The 27658-nt window shown below is 39.6% G+C and overlaps 1 protein-coding gene across 1 annotated transcript in view; it reads right to left on the reverse strand.

Moving 5' to 3' along the window:
* Positions 1-4877: 4877 nt before the first annotated feature.
* The window catches only part of wde (windei), a 36912-nt gene continuing 14131 nt past the window's right edge, over positions 4878-27658 (reverse strand). Inside the window, exons 2-6 of the mRNA XM_065233967.1 lie at positions 11178-11503; positions 8799-10819; positions 7225-8729; positions 6576-7162; positions 4878-5640 (exon numbers count right to left, since the gene is read on the reverse strand). Of these exons, the coding sequence (XP_065090039.1) occupies positions 5195-5640; positions 6576-7162; positions 7225-8729; positions 8799-10819; positions 11178-11451 (4833 nt within the window). The 5' untranslated portion in view covers positions 11452-11503 and the 3' untranslated portion in view covers positions 4878-5194. The remainder of the gene's footprint in view (positions 5641-6575; positions 7163-7224; positions 8730-8798; positions 10820-11177; positions 11504-27658) is intronic.

Consider the following 27658-nt stretch of genomic DNA (forward strand, 5'->3'; position numbering starts at 1 on the left):
GTATCGAACAACCATCTTGTCGGTTCTAGAGTACGGTAGCTTCTGCTTTCAATCCGCGGCAAAAACACATATCTTGAAGCTGCAACGGGTTCAATACCGTTGCCTCCGAATCGCGCTTGGCTGTATGCACTCGACGCATACGATGAGCCTCGAAGTACTCGCGGGTGTTCTCCCACTGACAGATCGTTTCGCGGAACTGTCCTTCCGGTTTCTTATCCGTTGTGAAGTAATGAACCCATTGGTAATAGAAAATTTTGAGAAGCTACTCGACAGAAATCCTCAAACAAGATTCATGAGTTTGTACTATGAGTACATGACGCTGGAGGTTGGTCCTTCTTCATTAATCTCCAATCGTGATTGCTTTCAAGCCTACTATAGTTCCTCTGTAAATTTTGATCTGACCATGATGCAAGAAATCCATGGAATACCAGATCACCATCGGTCGATGGTTGTTCCCTCAATTTTCGCAATCAAGTACCACCATGTAAGTAACGATAAAAGATTTTTCACAGATGGGTCAACCATAAATGCTTCCACTGGATTTGGTGTATTTAATCAATTTCATAGCGCCTCTTATAAACTGCAGAAACCATGCTCAGTATACGTTGCGGAACTCGCAGCTATATTTTGCGCAGTAGAGCGAATTGCCTCACTACCTTCTGACCATTATTTCATTTTTACGGATAGTCTTAGCTCATTGAAGGCTATTCGTTCAATGAGGCCGATGAAGCACTCCTCGTATTTCCTGCCTGAAATACGATCTAAACTGAGTGCTTTATCTAACTGCTCCTATACTATCACCTTAGCTTGGGTCCCATCTCATTGCTCAATTCCGGGTAATGAGAAAGCGGACTCATTGGCTAAGGTGGGCGCTATGGAAGGCGATATTTTTGAGCGACAAATCGCCTTCAACGAATTTTTCTCCATTGCTCGTCAGCAAGTCCTCATCAGTTGGCAACAAAAATGGAATGATGGTGAATTGGGAAGATGGTTACATTCTATTCTCCCTCAGGTGTCGAACAAGCCATGGTTCAAAGGGTTGGACATGAGCCGCGACTTTATACGCGTTATATCAAGGCTTATGTCCAATCACTGCTCGTTAGACTCGCATTTCTATCGAATTGGGCTCTCAGGCAGCAATTTATGTGCGTGTGGCAGTGGTTATCACGATATCGAGCACGTTGTTTGGTCATGTACCTTACACCGTGTTGCCAGATCTGAGTTATCCACATCCCTCAGGGCCCGAGGAAAACAACCCGCGATACCCGTTAGAGATGTCTTGGCGAGCCGAGACCTTGACTATTTGAATTTAATTTATGTGTTTTTAAAACGGATAGATTTGAGGATTTAGAAGTTAGTGTCATCTTGTGTTCTCCCAAGTTGTTAGCTACCCATCGGTGTACCCCCATGTTTGTCTTTTTCATCAGAGTGTCGCCTAGTTCGAGATCAAGAGCACATTGCTCTCCAAACCTTGTGTTCACAATCCCTACCCTGCCATCCATTTGTTACAATTTGTTACCCCTAACCTCGAGATAGCCGCGAGTAATCGGCCTCCGCTTTACTAACGTTAGTTTTAAGTAATTTTGTTATTTAAACAATGAATATCGGCTCCGCAAAGCTACAGCAAATGAGCCTGGAAAAATAAACGAATTATAAAAAAAAAAAAAAAACTATTTTAAATAAATTAGCAAAAATCACCATCTTAGCGCCCCTTGGTGGGACTTTGTATGGGAGCGAGCTGTCAACGAATAGATTTAGTATCAACGATCAAAAATTTAAATCTTGATTTAAAAATCGAGATGAATGTCTACGGGATCGATAAATATATCGTTGTGCTCAGAGAACGAAGCTCTATCAGATGATGTATAAAAATCGGTATATTTTTCGAAGTTAAACAACCCAATTGTTTGTTGGGTTACTAATTCCAGCGATAAAATATAACGCTGAAGCTTTCAACACTCGCTCAAATTGAAAGTCACTCGAAGCAAACACAAAATTGCGGGTTTTCAAACTTAGTTTGTCAACAATAAATTACAAATTAGCGGCGCCGGTGGTGTAGTGGTAAGCGTGATTACCTCTCTCCCCAGCAGGCCTGGGTTCAATCCCAGTCGGCGCCGCCGGGATGTTCTGAGGCATAACATCTCTGATCACGCCTAGGCACCTATGGCACCTAAGCACGCGTCGTTCGAAAACTCCCAGTGTTCCTCGAGCATTGTACATTGTCATATTTTTCATGCACAATAATTTTGTTTATTATATATTTGCAGTTCGACAATTAGGTAGAAGACTGGTAGCCCAAAACTTTCCGCATTTGTGGATCATCCCGATCCACGTCCAAAGTGTCATGCATTATTGACAAATTGGCACAGCGGGTCGATTTAAAGGGAGATCTGGAGGCGCTGCGATCTTATTGTCATGATTGTCTGGTAGTTCACTCAAAAATGCTATAACAATCGCCAAGCTCGCTGTAATGTCACCAAGTGCCTCGTCACCCACGAATAGGCGTCTATGTCAGTGGTCTAACAACTCTTAGCGCGCTAATGGCATAGTTCCCCTGCCGCATAGAGAGTTGCCACAATGATATTAGGTTAGCTAAGGTCAGTTAACTGACTGGTGGGAAACGGGAGCTTAAGCAATGGCTATTCTGTATGCATTTAAGAGATAGTCTACCAGAATGGATGATTTTTTTTTTTTGTACTATTTTATGTTTTCTGATGGTTTCGGTTATGCAAAACATGAGAATTAACTTTTCCAATGCTTTCAATTGTACAAAGCATTAGAGCTAGAAACATGATCTTGTAAACACTACACACCTTAACTGGTAGTTTGCTAAAAAAATGCTACAACAATCGTCAAGCTCGCTGTAATGTCACCAAGTGCCTCGTCACCTACAAATTGGCGCCTATGTCAGTGGTCTAATAACTCTTAGCGCGCTAATGGCATAGTTCCCCTGCCGCATAGAGAGTTGCCGCAATTTTTTTTTTTTTTTTTAACTCTTTATTTGTTCCAAATTCAAAATAAATTACATTTCATTTTTAACCTAGGTGCTCCAGTTACTACAGTAACTTACCAGCCTTAATTGTTATGATATATATCTAAGTGTTTTTACATTGTTCCTGTCTTGGCAATTCAGTATTTTAAACTAGAGTTGCCGCAATGATATTTGGTTAGCTAAGGTCAGTTATCTGACTGGTGGGAAACGGGAGCTTCACCATTGACTATTATGTACGCATTTTTATGATGTTATCTAACAACAATGGTGTGTAGTGTTTACACGATCATGTTTCTAATTCTAATGTGTTGTAAATATAATTGAAAGCATTTGAAAAGTAAGATTCTAGTGTTTTGTATATCTGAAAACATTAGTAAACATCTACATTTGAAAACATTCAAACAACGTTTACTTTAAACGTTTTGTACATCTGAAAACATCAGAGAACAACAAACACGAAGTACAATTGAAAACATCCGAACAACGTTTAGTTCTAACGTTGTGTACATCCGAAATCATCCAAAAAACGTTTGGTTCTAGCATCGGGAAACATCTACGTTAGAAAACATCAGAATACATTTACATACAAAAACATCCGAACAACGTATAGTTCTAACGTTTTTTACATCCGAAAACAACCGAAAAACGTTTGATTCTAACATCAGGAAACATCTACATTAGAAAACATCAGAATACATTTACATATAAAAACATCCGAACAACGTTTAGTTCTAACGTTATGTACATCCGAAAACATCCAAAAACGTTTGGTTCTAACATCAGGAAACATCTACATTAGAAAACATCAGAAAACGTTTACATTGAAAAACATCGGAACAACGTTTAGTTCTAACGTTTTTTACATCTGAAAACATCCTTAAAACGTTTGGTTCTAATGTCAATAGATTGAAATTTTTGACGTCAGACCGACATTAGAATGGCAAAATTTTGTTCCAAAATGTCTGATGTATACACCATGTTACGTTGCTTAAATACAACTAAATCATAATGTTTTCTAATGTAAGGGAAGTAAAGCCGTTGGTCCCCGGTTCATGAGTTGATGGGTCGATAGGTAGGGTCCAGGTGTGGGAGCTGCCTTCCTGGCGTCGGTAGCATTGGTGACCAGCACGGAAAACAAGATCGACGGAAAACAAACCAAAGGAAAAAAAATAATTACAAATTACTTAGTAGGCCGTGCAACCAGATTTAGTTTTACCATAGAGGTAACTCTAAGACTAGTTACCTACTGTAGGTCCCGAAGAAACGTGCTCCAGAATATGTAAAAAAAATAAAAGAAAAAGCAAAGATTGGATTCACTTAGTCTATTGGTACTACTAGACTAAGTAAAATTTTCGTCAATTTTCCGGCAGATTTTTGAGGTTTTCCCAAGACAACTCGTTCTCAATCGTCGTCTTGCAAATTTCTTCGCTAAAAATGTATACGCTGGCCATATTCGGAAACAAATAAAGAAGGCGATGTTCAATCAGCAATTAGATACAGATTTTATTTCTTAACTCTGCTTGGTTTCTTAAAAGCAAACTTACACATACTTCCAACTATGTATTCATTATTAGTTAGTACTTTTTCATTTGTTTAGTATTTTGTTATGCACTCACCCCTCAATCCATGAATCAATACTTCAAAAACTCGTTCAATTTGCATGGTTGCATTATGAGTACCATAGAGAATTGATTTTCCTGAGGATTGACACATAACTTTAGGGAGAGTGTTAATGTCGCCAAACGCTTCGACAGTGTAGACGTTTTACTATAAACACGACATTGAATTCTAGTCAAATCTTATTTCTTAGCAGTTTTAGTAAGTGATGAAAAAATAAAACTCTTAATGAATGCGTGAAGAAAAACGAGACATTTTTGACAACCGAAGAAAACTTTTTGCTTTTAAATAAAAGAAAACCAAACATAAAATAACACATATGTTCACATCATTCTGCTGACAAGAACCCAATTAAACGTTCGGTTTCAATGATTTCCAATATTTTTGTTTAATTATTTCCAATTTTTTTTTAGAAGTAGACAAAATCTACATCGAAGATTAATACACGGTTTCCTAATTGATGTATCTATTACAACTAAACGAATTGGTTTTTTTTTCTTATCCCTCTAAAATTTCGTTTAAATATTAAAACTATCACTATCTTCCAACTAAAAGAGAAACTTGTGCTTTCTAGACTATAATAGTTTAAGCCTTGGCCGGCGTGGATTCGTTCCAGGTCCGTGGAGGACTGAACTGTCCCACCCGTTGGTGTTCGTCCACGGCCCGCACGGCAAAGTGATAGCGCTGGCCTTCCTGGAACTGAGTCAGCGTGACGGCCATCGGCAAGAGCATGGCCTTGACGTCACCAACGTGCCGCCACATGTCCATCGAGGGCGGTGCATTCGTCTCCTGATAGGCGTATATCTGGTAGCTTACGATCGACGCATGTGCTTCCGATAGGTCGTCCATGGTCCAGGAAATTACGATACCGGTTTCGATATTATTGATCCGGATGGACGGACGCGGAGGAGTTTGCTTCCATGAGGGATTCAGCAGTTGGCTTCCGGGCTGGGGAAGTGGGGCAGGATGCGTGAAACTGGCGGCAGGTTGTTGGCGAATTGGAGGACGAGTTATCATGTTGCGGGTGTTGCCTGGGTGGGAAAAGGAAAGAATAGATAAGTTTCCGCATTCTGATCATCAGTACACATTGTTTGTCTGTCATTGTCTATCTTTTGCTGCCGCTAAAAACCTCAAACTCTGAATCTCCCTGCCTATTTCTCTATGCTGTGCCTGTCTACTTTTCTGTATTCTGAATTCCTATGCATGCATGTTGCTTTCGTTTGTCTATTTGATCACAGCCTGCCTTTTGGTCTGCCTCTGCTTATTTGTACATTAAATGCAAATTTTGTCAGCCCATATTTTTTCCCCTTTTACAGTACATCTCTGGATCAACAATAGAAAAGGGCCCATCAGCATTTGTAAACAAACCGTTCAAAAGCCCTTTACTCACAAAGCGAAGGCCACCCACACAAACCAACACCATCATCGGATAGGGGAAACTTCTACCTACACGATGATGGTGTTGGTTTGTGTGAGCGGCCTTCGATTTGTGAGAAATGGGCTTTGGAACGGTTTGTTTACAAATGCTGATGGGCCCTTTTCTATTGTTGATCCAGATCTATTTATTCGTTTGTTCTTCTGTATGTCCGTGTAAGTACGGTTATTTGTGTTCACCTGACTGTCCGTCTATATGTCCATCATAATCTATTTGTGGACCGACGGACCTATGACTTTACCTACCTATCTTTCTGACTATATGTCTGTAAAGAACGATCTGTTTGTCTACACTGTTTTTCTGTTGTTCTACTTCTGTCTATCTCTATACGTTTGTCCATCTGTCCTCTTCTGTCTGTCAGTCGTCGTCTATCTGTCGGTAAGTATTTATCTGTCTGTTTATCTACCTGCCTATCTTCCTCTTTCAGTATTTCTATTTCTGCCCACTATGTCTATCTGTATGTAGGACTGTCTGTTTGTCTACAGATCAGTTTTGATTCCGAAAATCCGAAAGCACATTAATTGAACCTACCTAACTGACCGTTGATCATCCGCGCTCGATAGGTCTGCGCCCGGGGGAACCCATTGGTAGCATTTGTCGGTCGCTGCATTAGCACAGGCCGCGGCGGTGTTCCATTCACCATTCCGGCGGGTCGCTGCTGAAGCGCTGGCCGAGTCATCATTCGCTGCTGATTGATGACAACCAACGGTGGCATTCCGGGTTGCCGTTGGGTGGTGAACTGCTGTTGTTGTTGGTGGTGCTGCTGCTGTTGGCCGTTCAGTATTGTAATCGGAGGTTTGGGTACCACCGTAGTTGCAGCTGGTGGTGCTGCCGAAGTGGCTGCCGGTTTCGGTGCGTCATCTTCATCGGTAAGATCGATCAGCGAGTTGTCTACGGCAGCAGGTGCCGCAGTAGTCGTTGGGGTAGACGGAGCTGAACGCGCCTGAGCTGCCGCAGGGGATGATACCATCGAGGGGGTCTGGCGATTGATGATTACGTTCGTTGAAGCGGGTTTCGCTTGAGGTTGAGGTGTAACTTTCTTCACTACCATCGTCGATACGCGACTGGCGGGACCGGGAGTTCCCACGGGAGACGAAGCGGGTTCTGGAGTTCGAGTCCTGTAAACATAGCAATAGACGGTCAGAGCAAAACAATATAAAACGATAAAAAATATACTCACAATGGCGATCCCTGAGGTGACTGCGCCAGCGGACTTTGTCCTCCGGTGTTACTCGTTTGAACGTCTTGAATCTGCTGCCTCATTAGCTGTTCCTGCATTTGACGGGTCTGCTGTTGCTGCTGTACCTGCTGGGTGATGGATAGCGGTGGCCGCATGGGAGTATACTTCTGAAGTGGCTTTTTCCTGGTCAATGAAGGAGCTGTGCCTGCGACCGTCGGTTGAGATTGAGATGCGCTTAAAATTGTTTGTACCTGTTGGGTGCTGTTGATCGGTGTGATTTGTCCTTGAACCGTGGTCGATTTATTGAGTAGGCTATTTTGTGGAGAGCTCAGAGTCTTATTGATGATAGTTGGAGGTCCCGGTCGAGCAGCGGTCGGTTGTTGAGCAGCTGGCTTTTGAGCCATATTTGCCGGAGCAATTCGACTGAAAGTAGGTCGTCGATTTTGTACGCTCTGTGGAGAATTCTTGTTTGGAGAACCTCCGATAGGAGTTGCAACTGGTGACCGAATAACAGCACCCTTAGGGCTGGTCGTGGTAGGAGTTGTGCTGTTCCCAGCGGGTCGACAACCGGCCACGAATCGAGGCTGCGAGACCTGAAGTCCCACTGCTCGTGTGATCTTCACCGGAGTAATGAAATGTTGGTTCTTCTTTTCCAGATCCTTCACGACACGCTCGTGAACCATTTCCAAATCCCGAAACTGTTTGTTCAAATCGTGCACCTTTTGACGGTATCCCTGTAGAAGCGTGTCCTGAGCATCCAGCTGAGTTCGCATCTCGGCAATCGCCGATTTGAAAGCTATGCCTTCTACAATCTTCTGAAGCACGAATTCTTCCAAGTTCGATCGATTCATTCTCTCCAATGGCTTCTTGAATTTCTCCAAAAACTCCAACCGAATAGCCTTCTTCTCCTTCGGTGCTACGGGTTCCGGTTCCAGTGTCATTTTCAGCGGCTCTATTAGCTCCAAAGCAGACTTCTTTTCTTCCTTCTTGACATCCTCAACTTCGGTATTGGGTTCCTCTTTTGGTTCCACCATTGGTTCCTCTTTTGGTTCCTCAAGTTTCACTTCCTCCTTCAGTTCAACCGACAGCCGAATCTTTTTGGCAGATTCCGAATCAACCTTCTCCTCGACATCATCATCGGGACACGGTCGCTTTTCAGCTTTCTTTTCGCCTTTGTCTTCTTCTTCTTTCTTATTTTCTGCGATTTCGTCGTCGTCGTCATCTATTAAAAACACCTCGTCTTGCGCAGCCTCCGATAATTTTTGATCCTTCTCTTCTGGCTTCTTATCATCTTCAACAGGTTTCTTAATTTCCGAAACAGCTACTACAGATTGCTCTTCTTCAGGTTGTACTTTATCCTCCGGCTCTTTGTCGTCTTTTTTGGCATCATCCTTTACAAGTTCTTCTTCTTTTTCTGCAGCTATCGGTTCAGGTTTTTCGGAGACTTTGCTTTCCCCTTTCTCTAACTCTTCTTCCGTTTCAACCTTCTTTTCCGCTTCAACATTCTTTTCCCCATCAACCTTATCTTCGGCTTCAACCTTCTTTTCCGCTTCAATCTTTTTTTCCGCTTCAACCTTTTTTTCCACATCTACAGTCTTTTCAACTTCAGCAGAAGTTTCTTCCTGGACTTTTTCCAGTTCGACTGGCTCTTCTTGGGAAATATCCATCTTCTCAGACTCTTTTTCAGTTTGCACGACATTTTCATCCTTTTTTTCTTCATCTGCCACTTTATCATCCTTCTTTTCGGCTACTTCTGTAACCGAAGGGACAACTTCTGAACTTTTCTTCTCCTCTACCTCAATTTTGCTCTTCTCTTCGCCGACACTTTCAACTATCTTCTCGCTTTCCGCCTTTTCCTCACTTACTTCATCCACTTTGGGTGATTTAGTCAGGTCTTTCTCTTTAACCTTCTCTTCAACTTTTTCTTCGATCTCCTTTTCAACCTCTTTTTCAACCTCCTTTTCAACCCCCTTTTCAACATTCTCTTCGATCTTCTCTTCAACCTTCTTTTCCTCAACTTCTTTTTTCTCGCTCTCTTCCTCTTGAGCTTCTCTTACATCGATCGAACATTTCCGCTTCAGAGGTGGTTCTCCGTCAGCCAGCTCTTCTTCCTCAACCTGAATTTCTTCGCCCCCTGTTTCCTCCTGATCTTCCGCGTTCCTACTGCTCTCATCTCCGTCCGCTCCCATGTAGTCCGATCCCTCAAACTCTTCTTCCTCATCACCTTCCACTTGCTTGGTACTCCCGGACTCGCTGCTATTATCGTCCGGGTCTTCTTCCGGTTCCGGTTCATCATCTCCCTCCATTTGTCCTGGTTCCTCCATCATCTCCAGAAGGTCTTCCTCATCTGCAGCTTGCAACGCCTGCCGACAAGTGTGCTGAGCCGTCTCAGTTTCGTCAGACTCTGCTTCAGGATCATCATCTGTTCCCTTCTTCTCTCCATCCTCTGTTTTCTCTTCGGTTTTCTTCTTCTGTGCACCATCTTCCGTCTTCTCTTCGGCATCTACCTTATCTTGTTGTAGTGCTGCCGGAATTTTTGCCTCCACCGGGTTTTCATTTTTCTTAGCAGATTCCACTTGCGGCTTTGTTTCCTCCGGGACAGTTTCACTAGATTCAACGGTTGATTCTTCGACCGATGTCTCCTTCTTCTGTTCTTCGACGACCTCAGCAACACTATCAAACTTTATTAAGTCTGACAATTCGGGCGATGCAGATCTAGATCGTGCCTTTTCCGTTTCCGTTCTATCATCGGGAAACTTGATAAAATCAGACACTTCCGGAACGACATCCTTCTGCTCGGTTACTTCACCATTCGATTCAGACTTAGATACGATTTTCTCCATGTCCGGAAACTTGATCAGATCACTTATGTCAGGTGATAGTGGAGCTTCCTCTTCCGGTATACCTATTTGCTCTTCAGCTGCATTCAGATTGTCTGCGTTAGTGCTCACCATGGCTTCCATTAAGTCGGACACCTTCGGTTCCAAGCTGGCGTCCACCGACTCGTCTACCGTCATATCTGCGATATCAACCGCGGCAGTATTCAGTATACTCAATCCGCTCTCGTCTATCGTGACAGTTCCGTCGGTATCGTCGACAGTATCTCCCGAACTAACCAATACACTATCTTCGATCTGAATGGCCGATTCTCCTTCCTCCATATCTACATCCTCGTCCAGGAGCAAGCTTTCGTCCACTTCCAAATCATCCTCCAGCTCAACATTGTCCTCCTGGAGGAGAATACTTTCACTCTCCTCGTCGGTATCTGCGACTTCCTTTGTCACAGCATCAGCAGCCGTAGCGAGATCTTCATTTACCTCGGTTAAAGTATCGTCTTCCGTTATACTGACAGCACCGTTGGTGTCTTCAGCATCTGCCTGCTCGGCTGCCGTCTGGTTTGATGACTGACCCGACGATGGGGAAATATCGGAACTCTCCTCGCTTTCTAACCGATCTGGGTCCACGTCGATCTCCGACTCGGCCCGTTTCGAATCCTTGTTCAGCTGGATGATGTCCTTGATCAGCGTGTCGGAGAGATTCTGCACCAACTCGGATTCTACACCGGGTTCTTTCTTCGTCGAATCGGGTTGAAGGTCTGCGGAAGAAAAAGGGGATTGGGTCATTTTATAGAAAGTCTAAAATTTAGATTTTAGACAATGTGACAGCTATAACTATAACTATAATTCAGGAATCTGTCAAAAAATATTATTGAAGAAATATAATAAAACCTGCGATATTTTCCGAATAATAGTATTTTTAATCAGCCCCACAGATATTAGGGCATATCTAGTAAGAGAGGTCGTCCTTGGGAAAATTTTCTCGTGCAAAACAAGTATTTTTTCTATCTGATTCATCTTGACCCTTTTAATTTCTGTAGGTATCGAGAAAACTGAAAAGTGCTGCTAGTCACCCCGTTTGACGGTATGTTAAACCTCCACAATCTAACAACCCACCTTCATCGTCGGCATCGTCCAGCTCGCTGTACATTAGCCGTTCCATAGCGTCGTCATCTTCCAGGCCTTTCGCTTCGTTGCTATCATCATCTGCTGCTGCTGCTACCGAGGACACCACCTTGGTGACGTCTGGCAAGCTGTCCTCATTAACCATCGTTGTTCCATTTTGCTGAACGACTTCGTCGGTGACACTTTCCGAGCTTTCCGTACTGTCGACAGTTGGGCTCATTTTCGGCAAACCGTTCTCCTTGAGAGGTTGGTCCACTTCCATCATCTTTACCGGTTTATCACTGAACTACGTCTGGTTCGCGGCAATCAATTCATTTCTGTAAATGTAAGAAGAAAATGTTTCCATTAGTACCTAAACTCGACATAAGTACCTGAATAGGGTAGTTATTTCTAAAGTTTGAGGTAAATTCCGTGAAGTGCCATAATTTCACGCGGGGCCAAAATATTGTAGTGTATTGTGATATTTTCTAAATGTATGTTTCCCATACACTAGTCAATAATACTATATCTACATATTCAGGTCAATTAAAAATATCCACTTTAAGCATTATTATGGGATTTTTCAAAATTGCGAGAAATGATGGTACTTTACGGAACTTATTGTACTCAATTTTGAAGAAACTGGAAGATTGAGGTTATGTAAAACCTGGAAATGCAATTATGAATGCTAACTATTTAAAGAACTTTCGCAACCTACTTAATTTATTACATATTCTATATTGATAAACAAAAACACACATCAACTTCAAGAAGTTTTGCCGAGAAAAGTTCCGAAGAAAATTAGTTTTTGTACGTAGGTGTAGGTATAAGTTAACACAGGTCACTGAACTCGGTATTAAGAACCACAAAATTTACTACGGAATCAATCAAACGGAAGACACTAAACAACACTACGGCTTTATTTCAACACGCAGCAATATATGTTGCAAATAAATAACTAATCTACAATAAATAAGTTTAGAATAGATATAAAAATGTTGATAATTAGAAGACTTTTCCCACTGTCTGCATTGTTTTTGATTAACAGCACGGCGGTCGAAAAACGAAACGACGATGGATGCATGGATGATGGGACGCGATGTCATACACACGCGGGGAAGCTAAATTTTGACAGCTCGTCCGAGTGTGTGCGTGATAACGGAATACTGAAGCACTGTTGTATGTTTTTATTTACACCGGTGCGTGATGGTCGGTCGGGACCTCGGTTGGGACTGTGTGTGTTCATCTGTATGCAGCTGTACATAATAAGATTTCCCACGGTGCGAAAGTAGATTCTCGCAAGATTGTAAGTATACATAGGTGATAAGATGCAAAGACGTTAGTAAATAAAACAGAATGATCAGGTCGGCAAATCTCATTAGGACATGAAGGCGAGAAAAAGAATGTTTTCAAAACCGCAACAAAATGATGTTGCGCGACATGGTCATGTGAAACAAGAGACTGAGCTTTTGAGTTGGGTGGGTGGGTGTGTTTTCCCGATTAGTGTGATTTTTTTCTTGGCATAAGCCACGACACAACCACACATCTCCGTTACCATAAGATCGTTCATTTTTGTGATCCTGAAAACTGTTATTGTTGTGCTAATCTGCTACAATAAATTTGAGCGATTTACATTTCGTCCCAGTTCTACCTATTGCAGCTTCTCACAATATACACGGCGAATGAGAACGACCCAAATTTGCGTTTAGTTCACGTATAATCACCAAAAGTGCAGGAACTCAGTGATGAGTAAGTTTGCCTCATGTTTTCCTTGAAAAAATCTGCCGGAAAATGAGGAAATGGACGAAAGTTTTACTCAGTCAAGGAGCAGTACCAATAGACGATAGATTCCAATCTTTATTTTTCTCATATTTGGGAATTTTTTTTCTAGACAAACCTGGAAAAACCGGACGCCAATTTACTCATCGCTGAGTTCCTGCACTTTGTGATTTGTGAGTTAACTAACTCAAATTTGGGTTGTTCTCATGATTTGCCGTGTACAGCAAACTTTAATTTAAACTACCCAGGAAAGTTCAGTTCATAGAGGTAACTCTAAGACCAGAAGGTCCCGAAGAAACGAGCTCAACTTTTTGGCTCAGCTCTGGTACTATCTTCGGTCCCAAGCTAATCGATGCACCCCTCGAAGCGTAGGAAAATCCACGAACCCCTCATTTTATCTGTCAAACTTTCATAGCGAATCAAAACAAACATAGTGTAGTACTGGAATTTATACTAGAATGGGGTACGTTAATCGAATTGCTTGGGACCAATAGGTTAGTCAAGTAGTGAGCCAATTTAAAATCGTTAGTTTCGTATTGATTGTTGCTACTACTGGTTGTATTAGCATTTTCACCAAATGTACTAGAATGTCTATCTCTTTCACCCTATTAAAAACTGAAATGCATAAAAAAATGACAAAATGATACACTCTTTGCACACTGTCAAAGATCATTGCACACAAAATCAACTTTACTCAAATTAACACAGAAATACTAGCCCATCTGGTGGCTGATTGTACAAGCTTCTAAGAAAATTCTATTACAGCGAACCACATTATTTTAATTGATTTCTTCGCCAGTTAGTCGTCTGTCACTTCGTATGTGCTATTACCAATCTCCGTAGAACCAACAATCAATACGAAACTAACGATTTTAAATTGGCTCACCACTTTAGTAGCCTATTGGTCCCAAGCAAACGATTAACGTACCCTATTCTAGTTGAAATTCTATTACTACACTATGTTTGTTTTGATTCGCTATGAAAGTTTGACAGATAACATCAGGGGTGTGTGGATTCATGCAGAACATGCAGGGATGAGTGAAATAGCTTGGGACTGCTTGGGACCGTTGTTCTGGTACTGAGTGAGCCAAAAATAATAATGATTTTCTTCGGGACCCAGTGGTCTTAGAGTTACCTCTATGGTAGAACCCCGCAACGAACAATGATACGACACCGGACGAATGACGACACTTGACCAACACCAGCTCTCTAAATGACATGACAAACGGAAGAACGACGACGGCAACCCCGCAGGCTACGGACATTGACCCTCTCTGGGAAATTAATCACAACTTCGTTCACTTCCCTTACTCTTACAAAAGTCGACACTGAACACAGACAAACCGGCATTACACTTAATTCTGACTTATGCCTGAAAATCGTAAACGGCTGATTTAAATGTGCAGTGATCCGTACTGTCAAAACCATAGGATTTTTTTTATCTAGATAAAAATAATGTGCCCATAATAGATCAGACACGAACCAACGTTTGCATGCGGTTTCATGACTTAGCTAAATATTTCCCGCGAACACGGAGCCAGATGACAGTAGTGTACTTTGGTCAGAAATTTTATTGTTTTTGCTATGGTCATTCATGTCGGTTTGTCGGTGACTGAGCTCTGATATCCTTGAAGTCTGTAGCAAACACTATGTAATTTTATTTTTTTTTCGGAGACCCCCTCAGGAGTCACTTCCCTACAAAGAGACGAACCAGCTAAGGGCTGATATTATCCTGAAAATTCAATGCCATTGAAATAATCTCTCAAAATTTTAATCAAAACTCGCCTCGGGAATTATTGTACCTGTAGATTATTCTCAGGAATCCTCCTGAATTGATTTCTTTTGAAATTATCCACAAAATACCCTTTCAATTCTATTAATAATTATTTTTGAATTCTCGCCTAAATTATCCTTGAATTATCTATGATTATATTAATTTTCCAAAACTCAACATTTTTGTATTTTTTCCACACCCATCTTTAAAAAAATCCAATTCTTTATTTTTCTAATTGTAAGATCTTGAAATGTATCAATAAATTTCGGAAGAAAAACCATAAACTTATGCTTCTAACAAATTTCTAAGCTTCACAATCTTACTTTAAGTAATCATGTTTGTATTACTTCATGCGTGAAGTTAACGATTTATATAGTTGGAGATGGTTAACATCACTTAAAGTGGTCATTTTATACGATAGATGAGGAGATCAAAGTATAAAGTTGATAGTTCGACTAGACTATCGACTAGATGCTAACGTCACATGACGACTTGTGTGTGAAACAATCGATAGAACTGTTTCCGCACATCGAAGGTATGTACGTGAGCAAATCGGCGATCATCTCTTTTGCCAGTGCACAGTGGTCCAGAATGCAGATTTAGGTGGAATGATATGTTTTGAGCCTGAAATTGGAACTTTAGACTAAAAGTCTCTTCTACAAAGTTGTTCCTTATAGTTAGGTCCTCATTTTTATGACAATGAATTCTAGGGTGGTTCCTATTATCATTAAAATCAAAAATCTAACTTTTTTGTTTGAATAAATTAAGGTATACATTCTTCCGCAAAGTTATAGCTGAGCTAATTTCAAGCAACTTTGTTGAAAATAACTTTTTTGTATCTCTTAAATTGGCCGATTTAGAACTATTTTCTTGAATTGAGTTAGGGTGGCTCTTAAAAAAACAGTTTTTTTGCTCTATTTTTCTTATTTCGAATTTCTCAGCAAAGGTGTCTTCAGATAACTTTTAGATCTTAAGAAGGCGCAAATTTTTGCTGCACAAAGCTTGTCAATATCTTTCGCCGATCAAGAGTTATTGACGTTTTTATACTAGAAATATGCACTTTTCAAATGTTAATATCTCTGTTTGGGGCAAACAAAAAAAAAGTGTTTTTTTGCAGCATTTGAAAGGGCGTATGTTATTCTCAATAATATGAAAAAATTGGAGGTATGTTATTTTTTTAAACTCGTATAAAATCAATTTGAATTTATTCTTTTTTTTTTACTATATTTGAGTATATCTTTTTTGTTAGAAAAGATACGGGCAACAAATCCAGCTATAAAACATTCGTCTTAAAGAGTTTTAAAAGTCTCTAGAAGATGACTTTCATGATAAATTTCAAATAAAAAAGTTATTGGCAAAAGATGGATTTCATAGGACCACTCTAATGACAAATTTGTATAAAATGTGCTAGAACATTTGTTTCAATATTTGGACATTTAGTGTCTTGGAAGAAGTTTTTGTTTTTAAAAATTCCCTTCTTTTGGTGTTTGCAAACGTCAGGGTGGTCCTCAAATTAGGGAATTTTTAAAACTAACTTTTTTGTTTTACAAAATAAAAACATGAATTGTTTGAAAAAGTTGTAGCTAAATTAATTGCAAGCAACTTTGTCGAAGAAATTTTTTTTCTATCTCTTATCGTTCTCATTTTAGAGTATTTTTTCGGAGTTGACTTAGGGTGTTCCTGGAAAAAATAGTTTTTTAGTAATAACTTTTTTATTTAAAATTTATCATGAAAGTTATCTTCTAGAGAATTTTAAAACTCTTTTAGACGAATGTTTTATACCTGAATTTGTTGCCTGTATCTCTTCTAATAAAAAAGATATACCCAAATATAGTAAAAAATATGACTAAATTCAAATTGATTTTATACGAGTTTAAAAAATAACATACCTCCAATTTCGTCATAATATTGAGAATTACATACGCCCTTTCAAATGCCGTAAAAAAACTTTTTTTTTGTGTGCCCCAACCAGAGATATTAACATTCGAAAAGTGCATATTTTTAGTATAAAAACGTCAATAACTCTTTATCGGCGAAAGATGTTGACAAGCTTTGTGCAGCAAAAACTTGCGCCTTCTTAAGATCTAAAAGTTATCTGAAGACACCTTTGTTGAGAAATTTGAAATAAGAAAACTAGAGCAAAAAAACTGTTTTTTCAAGAGCCACCCTAACTCAATTCAAGAAAATAGCAATAAATCGGCCAATTTAAGAGATACAAAAAAGTTATTTTCAACAAAGTTGCTTGAAATTAGCTCAGCTATAACTTTGTCAAAGAATGTATACCTTAATTTATTCAAAGTTAGATTTTTGATTTTAATGATAATAGGAACCACCCTAGAATTCATTGTCATAAAAATGAGGGCCTAACTATAAGGAACAACTTTGTAGAAGAGACTTTTAGTCTAAAGTTTCAATTTCAGGCTCAAAACATATCATTCCACCTAAATCTGCATTCTGGACCACTGTGCAGTGGTAGCTGAGGGAAATAAAAGAGATGATCAACCCGATTCGTGCCTTCCTCAAAATTGCTCGCTTTCTACTCTCTATATACAATTCTCACACCGCCGTACTCTAACAGAACTATCAAATGACCACTTTAAGTCTGATGTTTGATGCTAAGCATCTCCAACAATTCATAATCTTGTAAATTTTCTCATCCCCACTTTTTAAGATTTCTATTAACGGGTGTTCAATAAAAAATGAGAATTTTTTCAGTCATGTAGCTAGTAAAAAAAATTCAACGGATTCAGTATTTTTTATAAAAAAAACATAATGTTTATTCTTTTTAAAAAAAAACGTCAATAAATATTGGAGAAGGGGCCCTGGTCAGTCGTACGACGCAACGTAGTAACGCTGGACGGCACTGACGACACATTCTCATTTTTATTGAACACCCGTTAGTACAGACTCGGGAGTTGCCCAACACTTTCTTGCTCCGAGATCTTCATCAATTTTCCCTAGATCTCAATTGTATCAAGTTAAATAATCACAATTTCCTAATTCAATATCTCACTCTTTACAATTCGGTCAATAACGGCGCCGGTGGTGTAGTGGTAAGTGTGATTACCTCTCACCCCAGCAGGCCTGGGTTCAATCCCAGTCGGCGCCGCCGGGATGTTCTGAGGCATAACATCTCTGATCACGCCTTCCTTCGGATGGGAAGTAAAGCCGTTGGTCCCCGGTTCATGAGTTGATGGGTCGATAGGTAGGGTCCAGGTGTGGGAGCTGCCTTCCTGGCACGTCGGTAGCATTGGTGCTCAGCACGGAGAACAAGATCGACGGAAAAAACAAACCAAAGGAAAAAAAAAAAACAATTCGGTCAATAGTGACCATAAAAATATTTGCGAAAAGTATCGGTGTATTACCAACCGGTGGAAACTAACGATTTTAAATTGGCTCACTACTTGACTAGCCTATTGGCCCCAAGCAAATCGATTAATGTACCCCATTCTAGTCAAAATTCTAGCACTACATAAATGTTTGTTTTGATTCGCTATGAAAGTTTGACAGATAAAATGAGGGGTTAGTGGATTTTCCTATGTTAATAGGGGTGAATCGATTAGCCGATTAGGGACCGAAGATAGTACCAGAGCTGAGCCAAAAAGTTGAGCACGTTTCTTCGGGACCTACTAGTCTTAGAGTTACCTCTATGGTATAAAGCTTCATGTTAGATATCATTTCCAACCAACTCTAACTTCTTATTTTCGAAAATAAAGACATATGTTCATCAACTAATTAACTAATTCAATTCTGAAAAATTTCTCTAAAATGATATCGTTAAAGGATAGATCGAATGTTTCTTCACAAAGTTGCCTGAAATTAACTCAGCTAGAACTTTGCTGAATATCATATGCCTTTATTTACAAAAATACGATATTGAATATCAATTAGCTTCAGGATCACCCTAATGTTTACAACCACCAAAAGAAGGAACTTTTTAAGCACATCCACTCTCCATGAGTGTATGATCATCTATAAAATCTTTATGAAATTTGTATGGATCAATGACATGAACACTTTAGTGGTATATGAACAGTCCTTACTTGTGAATAATTCATATTAACTAGTTCTCTTGTTAACATTCATGATATTCTGACTTCTGCGCAATGCTTCAGAGAACGAAAAACAAAACAAAAACTAATGTAAAATTTGGTTCACTAAGCGAAACTCTGGGACACTTGCGAACGTTCTAAAAAAAATATTGCATTTAGGCAATAAATCAAGCATGTCAGGGAGGTCTTAGCATATACATATGTCAACTGATTTGCCACCAAAACAAAATGTGAGCAGGAAATACTACACTTGATAGGGAACTACATCAGCACAGATGTAAAAAAACACATGACCTTACCCCATACGTAAGACGAGCGAAAGATTCAAACATCAGTATTCCTCAGAATACATTCATAAACCACACCGAGTGCGGGAATAAACAGAATAAAAAAACAAGCACACAAATTGCTCTTACCTATGTGTCTTGAACGGAACCGCACTGCTACCTCGGACGAGGCAAAAATACGAAAGCACGTCTTAATGCTAGCAGCACTGCACAAACACTACGGCAGCCAGTACGACAAGCGTAGCATTTTCTGCTGAGCTGATACATCCGAACCAAACCTCACCACTGCCCACACCTTTCCTAACCTGCTGAAAATTCAGACCTTTTTTTCTCTAATTTTTGAGACATCTTTTTGAGAATTTCTCATTTCAGGAAGTCATTCCAGTGAGATTTGTAGGTTTTAATTAAGTTGGAAAATTTTAATGTATATGCAAGACAACTTATCGATTTTTTGGTGGAAAATCACAAAATTATTTGTGAGTTAAGTAACCCAAAACAAATCAAGTAAAAAACGATCAAAATGTTCATGAAGACCGGTTATGCGTACATTGACTCTCTAAACTATAAATATGGTATGCGGTTATGACCGAGGAGAGGAATAAGTGAATGAAATGTGTTGCAATGATGTTGTATGCGACATCATTCATGGTGGTGTGCGATCAGGCAAATTTGCAATGAAAACTTAGATATTTTTTCTTCGCTTCAAACCTCTGATAACTTTGAAATTTCATCATAATTGTATTAGGCATTCGCAATAAATTTGAACATTTTTCTTTAACAATATTTTAGCTAACTCATATTAATATATTAATCAATCAATTTCAATATCAAGCTCTGTTCCTACTTTTTTTATAATTTTCAACGTTTAATCAATAAACGATAACAAAAAAAAAATCCTATCTACCGGTGACCTCCTTTGAAAAAAAAAACAATATGGCCGCCGTTTTGTATAAGTCTTGCAAACACAACCGCAGCGACAGTGAGATCCAAATTTCAACGCTGACGAATGGAAAATGTCATTACAAATTAAGCGATTTAACAAATTTCATTCGATCCCGTGGACTACGACGGACCCTCTCAACCGCCTATATTCCATACACAAAGCAGTGAAACCGAGCAATCTTCAAGCTTCCCCTTCTCTGTATACTCTCTCCTCGCTGTCTATCGACCTTCCTGTCCGTGTGTATTCGCGTTCGTTTAGTTAATCGTGCTTCAGTACAGGCTACTTCAGCTGCTGTTGCTGTATGATGCAGTCTGTGATCTATCTACATTTCACGAACGCTCCATTCAAGTATAACACTAGTCGGAAAGGTTCAATGTGCTACATGTTCCGAAATATTAAACTTGCCTATGGTTGCGTTTGCTGGAATTTGTTTTAGAATTAATAAATACTTAGCAGTAGGTTGTCAATAAGCTGCTATTCATGAATAAAGTATAGTAACTTTTGGTCATGAAAAATGTTGTTTAACTAAGAGCTTTTCTTGACCTAAATTTAGACCATAACACAACCTAAAGACTCTACAGGCAGTGTAATTTTGGAATCATTGAAGCTTAAGGGCAGTCAGTAATGATGATTATTGAATATCTAGCAATAATACCTTCATCTATCTGAACAATAGAAACGAAAAATCAATAAACGGCTTACATCATTCTAGTACGAAAACACCATGTCACGTAGATTTATTATAGCACATGATACGTCACTCATACTATCAAAGCTTGAAGATGTATTGTGATAGCAGGTGAACATCACTGAAATGCCTGACGACATCTGAATAAGTTTACCTAGATAGAATGTCCCATTTATGCATAAATGAACAATTCAATAAAAGTACTTTAATAAATAGTTATTTATCCACTTAAACGCAGGAACATTGCATTTATCAGATTATTTTTCTAATTGATACTTAAGCCTAGTAACATTAGGCATGCACGGCCGTTGAATCTAACACAGTCACTGAATTAAATTGAACGGCCGTGTGCTTAATCCTATTTCTTTTTAATAAAATGTTTTTTTTTTTAAATTCACGTAAAACAAAACTCTAAAAAAATCACACACTTCTATTTGGAGTCACTAAAGCAAACAGTGTGCCCAAGCAATCTCACTCTAAGTTATTTTTTTCGCATTTGACGGCATATAATCGGTTATTCATAGAACAGTCGATCATAATTAGGTCATCCCAAATGTATGCTTTTGAAGATTCTTGCCATCTTTTATGGCTGAAGAAAAATTCCAACAATCAATACAACATCCCATTTAGTGACTCCAAGCGCTACACTCGTTCAACAGTAGACCGACGGAGGCACGTGCAAATAAAAATAAAACAAAACGTGTTGCAGCGGTGTGTTTTGTTGCACTGGGATGTAACGAACATCAATGTTTGTGTGTGTATGTGGACGGCGTTGTACTGTAGAGCATTGAAAACGCCTACTTCGATTACTTGGTTTGTAAACAAGTGTTTGGTGAGACTTTAAAACTTCTGAACTAAAATACTTGTTAAAATGTAATGTTGTGCATTATATATTTGTTCAGAATGCTAAATAGATTTACTATTGTAATTAATGATTCAATTGCCGACCATTCATTCAAAATTACCAATCAATAATAAGTTAGATCGTTAAATGTTTGCCTGAAGTCTTATTAGTCAACTTAAACGTAGATATGCATCAACCAGGAATCAATCCAATAAAATTGATTGAAGGGTAAATGCAAAAAAAAATCAGTTATTTAAGAGCATTCCGCAAACCACAGTTTTAGGACACGTAGTTTGTATTGTCATACTTCTCTCTCAAATTGTTTACATTACAGTCTGGAAATTCAAAAGTTCCTATCTGATTTTACTCGTTCAATCAATATACAAATTTCGCACATGAGCTTACGCGAAAGTTTTCTCACAATAATAACAATCGCATCGAAGTATACATGCGACGCGACGTCACCGTACATGACGACCTTCTTCTTTACCCGTAACCACAGTCGCGAACGAGCCGTTTTACACAGCGGTAAAAGGGAACCGCACCGTGTAAAAAGCTTCAGGTCGTTTTACCATCGCGCGTGCGAAGAAACGCAAAGCGAAATTCCCAGGGTGCGAACAATGCATTAACATTAACAACTCGGTTGGACTTACGCCATCGACCGTTACTGTCGATCGATTTTTGTGGCGCCGTTTAGGGACGACCGATTACATTAAATAGTAAAAAGTAATATAGGTAACCTGTGTAACACTAACATTTAAGTGTTAGTGTACCTGCTATAAATAACAAAACAAAACAACTCACCCAGAAAGTACGTGCAGGTTGATAACAAACAGCCTCAAAACACAACAAAAGAATGGAACGTCCGAATGCTAACAGCACTGTACTAATACTAACGTGCTCTATCTGAAATTCAATGTAACCTCATTTTTCCCGTCTACAGAATCGCCAATGCCGATGAGAGCCGAAGGTTTCCGAATGTTTACGAGTGACATCTTCGATTTAAGAAACTTACTAAAACTTTTGGACAACTTTATGTTACAAATTCGGAACTTCAATGCAACGTGTGGAAGGGTGTTGGGAATTTTAATTATAATCAGTTGCCATGACTATGAAATGCATCCCGGCAAGGCCCGCCTTATCTACGATGGTCGTAATGAAGCGATAACTTTTAATATCTCAAATTACGCTAAATCAGAATATTTTTTAAAAGCATTCGTTCTGCTTTGACGAATAAGCAAGAGTACTTTTCCTAACCTCCTCTCCTCTCTGCTGAATCACCTCAGCCGTTAGCTTCACCGGAGTGAAACAAGTTTTGTTGCATGGATGTATCGAAGGAAGTTCGTTGCTGCGTATGTATAGCGTAAAATCGTTCAATCAATAAAATTGATTAATCGGGCTCGGTTTTGCATGCATGGATTCAACTAAATGTTGAATAATTGATACAAAGACAATTGGGGATTTTTTAATACCCCCACCCCCTCGTCAGGCACTTTTCCTATACCTAATACATGACGTTTAACTTATTTGCAGAGCACCCTCCCCCTTTCTTGTGTTACGTAATATTTGTATAAACTTATTCTTTTTATAATATGTTATCAATATTAAGGGTTCATCCATGAAGAATTCAACAAGCCAATAAATGATGCTCAACCAGAAAAACCAGTACTTTTTGGCGTTCCAAAATGATACCGTAATCATGGGACGACCCTCTTTTCAAAAACAACGCACATAAATGTGCACATACAAAAATATCCGAGGAACGGCGAACGGCACCACAATTCCACGTCTCTTTTAAACACGCCCCACAGCCACAGCTATCAGCAACGTCGATCGTAGCATGCTGTCTCTATGATGCGGAGCACCCGCCATACGAATGGACGGATAGCAGGCTATGGAATACAACATCGCCCCAGTGTAGGAGCAGAAGTGCTAACAATCTAACGTTTGTTGGTTTAGCCTTGTTGGCTCCGGAATACCTTAATTGAATTTAAATCGTACCATTTCTGTGGCACCATTTATGGACGCTTCACCGTTCAATATCTTCAACCGAAACGGTATTGACTGACATTTTAACTCTTTGTGTAACACTCAAGAGTTAGCCTACTTATCATAGATAACAAACCCAACAAGGCGAACTCACCCAAAAAGTGTAGATAGCAGCAGTCACGCATAGGAATGGATCATCCAAATGCTAACAACACTACACTAACACAAATATTTATTTTTTTGCAGTTATTTTGACACTCTTGGGTTACTCGTGACTTGTCTGAGGATGAGATTTAAACTCTTTAGCGTGAGAGGTATGGATGTTAACCACTACGCCGGGGCCGTCCCCAATACACACTAATACTTATATGCTATGTGAAACTCAATATAACCTCATTTTCATTTTCAACAAGAGTACATCAACGCCGAAGGGAACCGATGTTGGCCGACTGTGTATGAGTGACCTGTTAAAATAAATAATTAAAAAAAATAATGACACTATTTTTTAAATTGCTGAACGAGGTATGGTCTAAATGAAGATAATTACACTGATAATCAAGTCCCCAGTAACGCGTAGATATGTATAGACCCGTCAAAGAGCTTGCTCTATCTAGGCAAGTCATCGACGTGTCTAAGGGGCTGTCCATATACCATGTTTACACTTGAAGAGGGAGGGCGGGGGGTTTAGTAAATGTCCACGGTCCATACAAATAAAAATAAAAATATATCCACGGAGGGGGAGGAGGAGTCTAAAACCACTCAAACCTGTCGACGTGGTATATGGTTAGCCCCTAATCGAACAATAACTTGAAGCATCTACAAATTTCAATAAAATGTTACATTCCACTTTTTTACTGCAGTCATCAGCTACGTCAGAATGATAAATTATTGGATGTATCAATGAAAATATACTACTCATAGCATTCAATTCATTAAAGTAATTGATTCTGGTCAATATTCCTCAGTCTTCACATACAAAACCCAATCATATTGTTAACATAATTGGATCCTTATTTAAATCAAAATAATCAAAATGGGCCCCCGATAATCGAAAGCGTAACCCTGCAGGGAACGTCGGGTTCGTTTCCCGGTTCGCTCAAAGGTCTTTACGAGGTCAAAATTGTCTCGACTTCCCCGGGCCGTAGAGTATCATTGTGCCCATCACACATTATGTGTAGGATATCATGCAATGGCAGGCTCAGAAGCCTGAAGAATATGAAGTGATTAGTTGAAAACAAACATAAGTTGCAGTAGGAACATACTGAGCCAGAAAGAGGAAGAAGGTTTGAATCAAATTAGTTTAGCGGACGGCTCATCCTTAAATTATGTAACGACTACGATATTGCATAGACCAGCGAATGATTGACAATCTGTCAATACTGTGCAGACTGCGTATAGAAATTGTATCGTCACCTAGGGACGTTCCCTTTTTGGAAACCAAATTTCGTCCGATCCATGCCTACAAAAAATGTCCACATAACGTGGAAGTATTTTCCTTCCGGGGGACGGCGAACAATATTTATCACAATTTCATTTCTCTTTCGTGCATGCTCCACAACCATCATTGCATCAGATACAGCGCTCCGATCGCAGCAAGCTGGCTTTCCGTTGCGGCGCAACACAATGACGAGCAGGCGAACATCGAACTACGTAAAACGGCAGAGGAACAGAAGGCAGACTTTCGTTGACGTCGGGAGAAAGAAATCGATTTACGGTACTGTACTCGTACTGAGCAGAAAACAAAATGGCGCCGGGGAGGGATGCTGACCTGGACTACAGGTTAAAAAACAAAGGTACCGAATAGGACTACGAAGGATTTTGTGGCGTAGGTAGCGGAAATATGAGAACCTTTTTCACTTGGCTCAGGTTTCATCCAATGCCACGAAAACAATAAATTAAATTCTCGGATCCCCTCACAGTATGTGTCAAACAAGGTATAAAAATAGATAAGGCATGACCAGCTCGGTATTATAGGTAGCTACTTTATTATTAGTTAGTAGACCAGTAGAACAAACTAAGATCAAATCAGCTGAAAGCCAAATTCATTTAAACCAATGCCAACTCCTTCCTTCACATTTCTCAACGAGCTCTTGAGAAAATCATAACTTTAAAGGGGTCATCCAACACGCTCTCACGATTGTCCAACATTGAACAATTCAATTGAAGCTTCCATATAACTTTCCAAGTGTTGTTTATGGACACCCCACAAGGGAGGTTAAAAAAACTACGACACATTTTTTTTTCTCGATTTTATTGCACTTAGGGAACATCCATAAATGACGTAGCCTCCCCCCTCGTTGTATTTTTTGCTATACCTAATACATAACCGATCACAACATCTGAAACACTCTCTCCTCCCTCAAATATTACGTCATTTATGTATGTTCCCTGTGTCAAATTCTAGAACCATATCCCCCCACACCTTCAAGAGTGGACGTCAATCAAAACAGAACTCCAAAATTCATCCTACCAATCAGTAACCCTAATCGCAATAAAAAGTGCTACTATAGGTTTCCAACACTATCTTCCCACTTGTACCTGATTTCTTTCAACTGTCTCCTAACTGCCGCGTGTACAATCGACCTGGCAGACAGGCGAACGGCAGAGGCAGCATCAAAATCAAGCAAAGATCAGCGGCCCAGCCTTCGTATGATTGAAAGCAAAATGAAGGCAGGAAACGCTTCCCATGCATGCTGAAGTAAGTGAAAAGTGTAATAAAACAGCAATCAAGATGTCCACGAGCAAGAAGTAAGCTTCAAGCTATTTGCGTGGCGTCATTCAAGGATTGCGATAAAATGATAAATTCCTAAACGAACGTGATATAAATATAACGAACAAAAAAAAGTATAACAAATGTCAAATACAAAAAAACAACAACAACTTACCCAGTAGGCCTGGTAAGAAGCAACCAAGCAGCAGGAGAGTAAATTGAACGTCTGGCTGCTAGCAACACTGCACTAACACTAACACACAAGGTCGGTGCAGTGAATTGTGAAACAAGCTGAAATAACCCTATTTCATTTTCGTTTGAACGAACAGCCGAGCAACCGAACGGCTCACGAAGTATGCCGAGTACTGACAAGTGACGTTTGAGTATTTACTAAATTGAGTATTTCTTATAAATCTGCTTTCATCTCAATAGTTAATTGCAATTTATAAAGCGAAAAACTTGGCGTCATTAATTTTGGCCTATACATTTATTTGATATAATAAACAAATAATAAATTTTAAAAAGCGGAAAAACTTTTAGGAAAACGAACATCTTTTATTTAAACATACCCAGCTGTAGTTGCTGATTTTCAACCAACAGCAAGCGAACATGTGCTCCACCCTTCATGTGTCATATGTAATCCTCCATACAAATAGAATGTTCAAGTATTCGTTGCATGCGGATGTACCATGACGAGAAGTTCAGCATTGCCATGAAAACCGGTTCGTAGCTGCAGATTTTTCTTCATACGAACAGCAATGCCGACTTTATTCGATCAGATAAATTGCTTTAAAAAATGTTTATAAAATTAAAGACTGTATCGATCAAAGGGGTCGACCACAACGGAACCCACCTTTTTAAAAGTTGCGGAACTTGTAGAAATATTAAAGTTTCAGCATTTACATTAAATTTTTCAAACCCATTATACCGCTTCTGGACGGCCCCTTGTCCAAAATGTCTCATCATCGTGCACTTTAGTACAATAAATTTCTGTTCATTTTGGGAGAGCGAACAGCAGAAAATATCCGCTTCAACGTGTTCTCTTGTTGTGCCCCATCAGTGAGTGTGCTGCAAATCAGACCTGGATTCGATCGCTAAGCATGAGACCAAGGAGGGTGGAAAGCGTGTTGAACGAACGCCAAGTGTTTTGCTACAGCAGGCGGTGTGCAAAACAGCGTAGCAGAAACCGAAGTACAGCTGTGGTTGGAAAATCGATTTGCTGCCAGGAGAAATCCAAAATGGCGTCACTTGCTACTGGACTAGACTGACTGTAGACTGCAAAGGATTTCTGAGTTAACGTGTTTTAATTTCATTAACTTTACTTCAAAAATAATCGTTGAATGGCAAAATATAGCTCAAAATATCATCAGAAAAATAACAATTTTTGCATATTTCTGGTTCATAACACATTTTTTTTATGCGGTCTT

Source organism: Ochlerotatus camptorhynchus, unplaced genomic scaffold (genome assembly GCF_037179485.1).
Source record: "Ochlerotatus camptorhynchus isolate MF236.1 unplaced genomic scaffold, CSIRO-AGI_Acam_v1.1 ptg000423l, whole genome shotgun sequence".
NCBI lineage: Eukaryota > Metazoa > Arthropoda > Insecta > Diptera > Culicidae > Ochlerotatus > Ochlerotatus camptorhynchus.